This window comes from Triticum urartu, chromosome 2 (assembly GCF_003073215.2).
Source record: "Triticum urartu cultivar G1812 chromosome 2, Tu2.1, whole genome shotgun sequence".
Taxonomy (NCBI): domain Eukaryota; kingdom Viridiplantae; phylum Streptophyta; class Magnoliopsida; order Poales; family Poaceae; genus Triticum; species Triticum urartu.
Window position 1 is genome coordinate 541,504,476 of NC_053023.1, and position 7,441 is coordinate 541,511,916.

The window sequence follows — 7,441 nt, forward strand, 5'->3', positions numbered from 1 at the left end:
TCCATATATATAAACATTGATTTTTTTTATATTGCCATTTTAAGGCGGGATGCAAAGCAATCCTATCTTTGTATATCACTTAAATCTGAATAAATGTAGCACATTATCTAAAATCAACATGGAGCATTGACGAAGAGTAGGAGTATCGTATACTCAAAAGAGTATTCGGCATACCGTCTTTAATAGGAGTGAGATTTTGCAGATACACTACATGAACACAAAACTAAGTGATGATCATTTATATTCCCATTGTAAAATGCGATTTAGATATCACCGAAGAAATCCAAGTGAATCCTATTTTTAGAAAGCAATTTCCCTCGGAATAAATGGTATGTATTGAATTCTATTCTATTTTACTTTCTTCCCCGTCTCCACTATCAAAACTTTCTAATAACATATTGTGGACTACAGCACAAAATAAAATAACTTAGAGCCTTTTTCCAAACAAATAAACTTAGCAACAGCATCCATTCCCCACAAATATCAAATGCAACCCTTACACTTTGAACCATTCTCGTCACAACCTCACTGCATTGTCCCTAGAAAAATCTAGTACAAAGCAAAACATATTTGAAATGGAAAATGTAGCAGCAAGAAACGGTGAATGAGAAGAAAAGAAAAGAATATGCAGAAGTCGGTGGGCTTAAATAACGAACAGCACGTTAGAAAATCCGCAGGGCCTTCTTCTCGAAGCGATCCTCGTTCGCAGAGCCAGGGGCGGCAGCGTAAATACACGACGACACCACCTAATCGAGATTTATTGCACTGCTCTCGTCTCCGCTCACGCACCGTGTATTTAAGTCTCCTCCACCCGCTCCGGCCCCCTTTTTTATATTGCATCTCGGAATTCTTTGGGTCCTCGGGCTCGCCGCGATCCCGTTCTCGCCGGCCCCCGCTGCCCCCGCCGATTCTCCCGGGTTTTCTGGTCCAGCCGGGCACGCAGGCAGGGAGGACTCGCCAAGAGAATTGCGGTGCTTCGGCCAGCAACACACGGGAGGAGGAAAAGGTCAGTCCTCTCCTCAGTTGGTTCCTTCGATCCTTCCTTCCTTCTCCACTCCCTCACTTGTCTTGTTCTCTTGTTCTTCACACCCCATGGTGTGGTAGTGCTCTGCTCCGTCGTCCATGGCCGGTTCTGCATGTGAGCCTCTCGTCCATGGCCGGCGGCTCTGCATCTTCTTCCCCTGTTTCCACCCGTCTTTTCCCTTGACGAATTTTGATCTGGATTGGTAGGAGGGATACAACATAGTGCCGCCATCGGGAGTAGGCCGACAGAGCCGCCGGCCGGCGTATCATCCGGGAGAAAGGGGGCCAAGGTAGCGATCTTCCCCGACTCCCCTCCCTCTCGTCCGCTACTATTCATCGCCCTACAACCTACATACATGCGGTTCCGTTCTCGCCCGCTGCATGTATTTACTGCGGTGGGGGGCCGGCGGCACAGCCACCGCCGTCCTGCGTATTTAATACTCTTCGACACCGCCGGACGACGCATCAGAGTTCCCACGCCGTCGCTCTTGTCTCGGCCCCGCCGCCGTCCGGCCGCGTCTCTGCTTCGTTTCGTGAGAGGGAGGGAAACGTCGGGGGATTGTTCTCGACTTGTGATCCAGGTTTCCGGCCTCCCTCCCTCCCTCCCTTTGCTTCCTCTGCTCCAATGCTACTTTGTTCTTTTCTCTTTCCCGTTTGTCTCTGCTCCAAAATCTCCAGATCCTTTTCAAGCATGGTGTTTTCAGAGGTTCAACTGAACCCATCTTCTTTTTTTCTGTCCCTCCTCTTTTGTCCGTATAGTACTAGCTTGTGCGGAGGGTGCAAAGTAAAGTGCCTGGTTTTTATCAGGACAGACAACACTCTTCCACACCAACGAAATCCACAAAGCACGGCGTCTGTCTGCGGATAAATGGGCACTGCCATTAGCGTTAGCGTCGGTGGTTAGGAGCTCTAGCTCTTTTGTTTTCTCCGATCTGCTCCGCAGGAGGCAGGCATGGGCTCTCTTTTTTCCTGGATGGATGGATGGATGGAGCATTGACTTGTGGATCTTACTTTTGCCTTTTTTAATGGCAGGAAGTAATCAGCTCTGTTCCCCAAGGCATCTCCTCACGCATGGCTAGGCCGTAACGAGATACACCGTGCAGATCATGAAGATAGGTAATAATAAGCGAGGGAGGCTCCCTCTTCCTCTTCCATCAATCTTCTTGTACCGTTGATTTCGTTATCCGCGACGATGTACGTACGACATTCGCTTATCTGCAAGAAATAATCTGTACATGATTCTAGTATATGTTTTTTTTATCACTACATTGTAGTACTAGTATGCTTTGAGCGGTAGTACATGGTTGGTGAACTGCAGTCTTATGTATTCAGACTTCAGAGGTTGTCGTTGCACACTGCATATATTGGCAGGGAAGTGGAGATCACACCTATTTTTACCAGGCTTTTTTGAGCAGGAAATCGATTTTTTTTTCTTAACTGGATAGAGCTGAGATTGATTGGTTTTTTAAAAAAGCGCAGAAATTAATTGGTTTAGCGATAGATTGATAGCATATACTGATTACGTTACATTTTTGATACACTGATTGATTTTTGAATTGCATATACTGATTGATAGCTTGTGTGCATCATTACCATAGATCTCACTTTGTTATTCCATGAACACAAGTAAATGAAACATCTAGTCAGTAGTCACTCGATGGCTTACGATGTAGTATGTCTCTTATCATTTGCCATACTGTAACTAGGTTTAATCTTGTATCGATTTTTGTAGAGAAGGTTTCATCTTGTATCTATTTTTCTAGAGTACCTTCGAGGAACTAGGTCCTTTTCAACCAAGGAGAATAAAAACACCCAAATCCTAGTTGAAGAGGACCTGAACCAGGGGCTAAATTCCTCATTATGTATCAGTTCCTATCAGCCTTTTGTCTTTTGATGTGACCAAAAGGCAGTCATCTATTCCCTCATCTTCTTTGGTTGGAAGATTGTCAAGTGTCAATTCTCATTTCAAAATTAATATTTTGGCTAGTGTTTTTTGTCTTATTCTTTCAACACTACCAGCAGCCTCGCTTAACTTAGAAAACTGCATTGTCTCTGTCACAGAGACATTGTGAATGAAAACTTAATGTCTTCTGATGGTTAAAGTGACAGTACAGCTAAATGATAGGGAACCAACGGCAGAACTTACGACTTAGCGTGGGTTCTCTTTTGTTCATTCCATCATGATGGTATCTCTTGTCTGTTTGAACCTTTTATGGTCTTAGTAATTGCTTGACTGTTCAAATCAGAAACCATCAGTGTTAATTGTGGTACAGATTGTTGACTTGTGAACTAGTCTTCTTTTTTGTTCACACTTCACACTTTTAATGGTTGATGATTTTGATGTCCTCGTGCAGATAATGAAAGGCCTTACCATACCAATGCTTTTCATGAGCTTTTAGGCAGTGGCGGCCCTAAAGTAGACGGTGAATCTGAAAGGGAAACTAAGGACAATCTTTTGGAAGATAAAATGGTTGAACAGACCAATCCATCAGAACATGGTTTTGTGAAAGCTGAGCATGAGAAGGGAGGTAAAACCAGACAAATACGGATCGAGGATGTTTCTTATGACAAGGATGTTGTTGAGATCAGCCTGCCAAGTTCTGTGGTTTCTTCGGATTATGGTGGGCATTTTGTCAAGGATGTCTGCATTGATGAGGGAGTGCTTGCTGATCAAAAGGGTTCTGGAGAGAAGGTAGTAAGTGAAAAGGTGTGCCCAATCTTTGATTCTTCAATGGCCGATGCAAATGGTGATCTGAAGGAAGACATAAGAGTTGATCCTGTGAAAACTGCACATAAGTCACAGATAGTTCCCCTTCATGTCGTGCATGCTACTGATGGTAATACTATGGAAGAAATAAGAGCTGATCCTTTGAAAACTGAACATGAATCAGAGTCACAAATTGTTACCCTACATGTTCCATGTGCTACTGATGGTAATAAGATGGAACAATATTCTTCTGGCGAAGCACGTGATCTTGAAGGCAACAAGACTACAGATGAATTTACCAATGTAAACGATGAGAAATCAAGTCCTAGACAGTTACCAAGTCATGAAGCTGCAAAACAGTGCCAGCAGGTGGGCACAGTAATTTCTGAGACCTGTGAAACTCACAAGCCATTTTGCGATGGAGAAGCAATTGATGAGGTATGATAGATTTACAGTATCACCAATCTGCTCTCATAAAATATATGATTGCCCTAAACATGTACCGCAATTATTTGGTGACTGACCATACTAGCAGAATTTAGTTGATATGCTTTAGTATCATATAGATATGTTTTTTGGTTCAATGATCTGTTCCAGGAAACGAGTCTTGCCACCTGGTGTTCCTATTCGGATCAATAAATGCAATCGAATGTTAAACTAAAATTATTTTTTTGTTATTATATCATTTATCTCCATATTCCGCCTCTCAGTATGATTACTGTCATTACAGGTAGCATCAAATGATTGTCATGAAACTGGATCTAGTACTGCACCAGAGTCCAGTTCCCTCAGTGGTTTACCAGTTGAATCAACTTCTGATGGGCTATCAGCTGCAATTCCTGAAGAAGATGGTGCAGAATTAGATAACAGAGGATTGAATCCAGCTAATCACTACAACCCTTTTATCGCCTACGGATCTTTAGAGGACACATGGGAATCCAAGTACGCTCTACCTACCATTGTCGACGATGTTTCTGTTGTACCCATGTGTCCTGTTGGAAAGACAGATAGTTTCAGTGATATTGTCAACGGTGGCGCACTGGGAGGTTTTGATTATGTTGAGACAGCTGAATCCAGAATTGGAGACAGTAGTAGGTTAGATTCTGTTGGAGCACGTTCAAGCAGGCTGGGAGTCCAAGCATCTGAAGAGAGCCATGATCAAGGAGGTCTTGTCGAAAGAACAGATAGTTTTAGTGACATCATCAAGGGTGCACCAGGTAGATTTGATTCTGTTGCAGCAGATGAAACCAGAATCAAACACAATAGACTAGATTCTATAGAAGAAAGTTCAGGCAGGTTGGATGTCCAAGCATCTGAAGAGAGCAGTGATCAGAGAGATGTCGGTAACAAGATGAGAATTGATGGAGCACATGGTGCAGAGCCTAGTGATGTCAAGAGTGAGAACCATCCGAAGTGCGAGACCGGTGCTGTCGAAGATGAACATGACTTCAACCCAAGAGACATGGGGGATGGCACAAAGACAAGGGAGGAAAGCAATGGCGGCGAAGAGAGCTCTACGGTTTCGCAAACGGAGTCGGCGGTACAGCAGAATGGACCTGATGATGCAAAGTTGACGACTCGGGGCGGCATTCGCAACCCCTTTGAGTCGAGCTTCTCTGGAGCAAACATCACGCTGGACGCGGTAGCGCCCTCTGCTCACATTGGCAACACTTCTCTTCGTTCGGATAGCAGCACGACGAGTACTCGGTCCTTCGCATTCCCAGTGTAAGTGAAGACATCTGAATAGTATCACCACTACATTCTTTTTTCTCAAGTAACATAAACTCATATGTGTTGATCCACAGGCTACAGACAGAGTGGAACAGCAGCCCGGTGAGGATGGCAAAGGCGGACCGCAGGCGTTTCAGGCGAGACCGGGGCTGGGGTTACAGGGTCCTCTGCTGTAAATTCTGAGAGCATTTTTTTTAACTGTCTGATGAGTCTAGCTCATGGCCGGCGGCCTCGCGCCTGAGCTAGTGTTAGCCAGCCCATGTTAAATTCATTCAAATGTTGATCGTTTCTCCCCTTCCTTGCTCTTCTCCCCCCACATGCCCTGCTCTTTTATTTTTATTTACAAATAGCAGGAGGTTGATGGCTTGTCGGATTCGCTAGTGGCTTGTAATTTGCAGAGATTGTGAGTGAGAAATGAAGAGGTATAGCTTTCTTTCATGTACTACTGCCAGCATTCCTGATTGCTTATACATACATGTAGTGCGACACGAGCAATGATGCCCAAAACAGAGCAAGAGTCGAAGCTATTACACTCACCAGAACGAGTTCAGTTTGCCATGACCCGAATGTGAACAAGCAACAAAATAAGTTTGGCACACATAGAACGCTGATATTCTGCAAACCTGATTACCGGTGGACATATAGGACATTACATGTAGATATAGCATACCCCCCAAGCCTGCACATCCGGCACAAAACTGCCCCTTTTTCCGCACGAACTCCTGCCAGTAGTCCTTGCAGAAAACAGGGCTAAACCTGATGTCCATCTTGGATGCCAGATTAAGGCTGACCAGCTAATGATACACTGTAGTACCAACTTGACGTTCTTATATTATGGGACAAAGGGAGTATTTGGGTATCCTGCAAGCCTGCAAATCTAGCTGACTAGTTGTAGTAGTAGCAGTAGTAGAACAGAGAGCGGCTCTGGCTAAGCTAAGCTTCTTGTAACTATGTATTCTACCTAGCTGCGCTGCGGGGAAGGTCTGACGGACTTAGGGCTCGTCGTCGCGAGGCTCGTCGTTGTGAATGGGCTTGCGGCGCCTCGCCCTCCACGCGTAGTCCCTCCTCAGCATGTCGTGCAACTCGTCCGCCGCGTCCACCCGGTGCCTCCTCGCCGCGGGCAACTCCACCGTCCTCACTGGCCGTGAGCCGCCGGCGTTCGAGACGGGGACGGCCTTTCCTGCGTCATCACCAACCACCTGCTGCCGGCCTCCTCCGATGTTCAGGCCATCTTGGGCCTCTAGCAGCACCACTGCAGAGATAGTAATACAGTAGCGCCACGATTTAATAAGGGATGTATGCAAATCTTACCATCTCAACAAAGCCAACAAAGTAACAAAGGAGGAAAATATATACAGATATAGATATGTCGATGGGTGAAGAGAAGACAGTAAGGAACTCACCATGGCGAGCACAAGCAGCGGGAAGGTAGAGCGTGAGCAATAACGAGGCGAAGAGCAAGGCAAAAACGAGGACTGCACCACTGATCCGGGTGCAGCTCATGGTGTTCTATCTTTTCCTGCTATGTGTGTTCGTGTGTCAATAGGAGTTGAAGAGAAGGTACAGGGTTGGGTTTTGTTGAGGTTTTATAGGGAAATCAGTGGCCAGTGTTTTTAGGCTAGCTGGCTTGCTAGAGTCTAGGGATAGACATGCAGTCAAAGCTAGCTGAGGTTACCTAGAGAACATCTCTTCTGACCGTACCACAGTGCTAGTTTTACTTAACGAACCCCCAGGCAGGACTTGTTTAATGCTCTGCTCCTGCTTGTGCCTGGTGTGGTGAGTATCAACCCAAAGTATCCAAGAGCAGAGACATAATCTCACTCAGTATGTGATGGTCCTTAGAGCATCTCCAGCCATTGAGCCTTCAGGAGGCATTTTTTCGCCCTTTTGGGGGTTCTGACGAAACATTTAATCTGGGGGTGAAATATTATCCACTTGTTGCCCCCCCTCCCCACGCATGTACCCACTGCCAGTCCGGCC

The 7,441-nt window shown here is 45.5% G+C and overlaps 2 protein-coding genes across 5 annotated transcripts; one reads left to right on the forward strand and one right to left on the reverse strand.

Annotated features, from left to right (window-relative positions):
- The first annotated feature begins 778 nt into the window (after positions 1-778).
- On the forward strand, positions 779-5,903 carry LOC125538633. Of its 4 annotated transcripts, XM_048701891.1 has the most exons (7): positions 779-1,006; positions 1,105-1,138; positions 1,231-1,313; positions 2,056-2,139; positions 3,378-4,168; positions 4,461-5,455; positions 5,536-5,903. In XM_048701891.1, the coding sequence occupies exons 4-7, from the start codon at positions 2,130-2,132 to the stop codon at positions 5,642-5,644; spliced, it is 1,905 nt and encodes a 634-aa protein (XP_048557848.1). In that variant the 5' UTR covers positions 779-1,006; positions 1,105-1,138; positions 1,231-1,313; positions 2,056-2,129; the 3' UTR covers positions 5,645-5,903. The 4 variants fall into 4 exon arrangements, with proteins under 4 accessions (XP_048557848.1, XP_048557846.1, XP_048557847.1 ...); XM_048701889.1 differs by lacking the exon at positions 1,105-1,138; XM_048701890.1 differs by lacking the exons at positions 1,105-1,138; positions 1,231-1,313.
- A 166-nt stretch (positions 5,904-6,069) lies between these two features.
- LOC125538635 lies at positions 6,070-7,040 on the reverse strand. Its single transcript, XM_048701893.1, has 2 exons — positions 6,865-7,040; positions 6,070-6,713 (listed from the first exon to the last, which is right to left on the reverse strand). The coding sequence occupies exons 1-2, from the start codon at positions 6,962-6,964 to the stop codon at positions 6,454-6,456; spliced, it is 360 nt and encodes a 119-aa protein (XP_048557850.1). The 5' UTR covers positions 6,965-7,040; the 3' UTR covers positions 6,070-6,453.
- Between the last annotated feature and the right edge of the window lie 401 nt (positions 7,041-7,441).

Coding starts and splice junctions, on each gene's coding strand:
- LOC125538635 (XM_048701893.1), bottom strand. CDS start 6,964: ATGAGCTGCACCCGGATCAGTGGTGCAGTCCTCGTTTTTGCCTTGCTC. Junction 6,714..6,864: donor CGCTGCTTGTGCTCGCCATG/GTGAGTTCCTTA, acceptor CTATCTCTGCAG/TGGTGCTGCTAGAGGCCCAA.
- LOC125538633 (XM_048701891.1), top strand. Junction 4,169..4,460: donor ATGGAGAAGCAATTGATGAG/GTATGATAGATT, acceptor CTGTCATTACAG/GTAGCATCAAATGATTGTCA. Junction 5,456..5,535: donor CGGTCCTTCGCATTCCCAGT/GTAAGTGAAGAC, acceptor GTTGATCCACAG/GCTACAGACAGAGTGGAACA.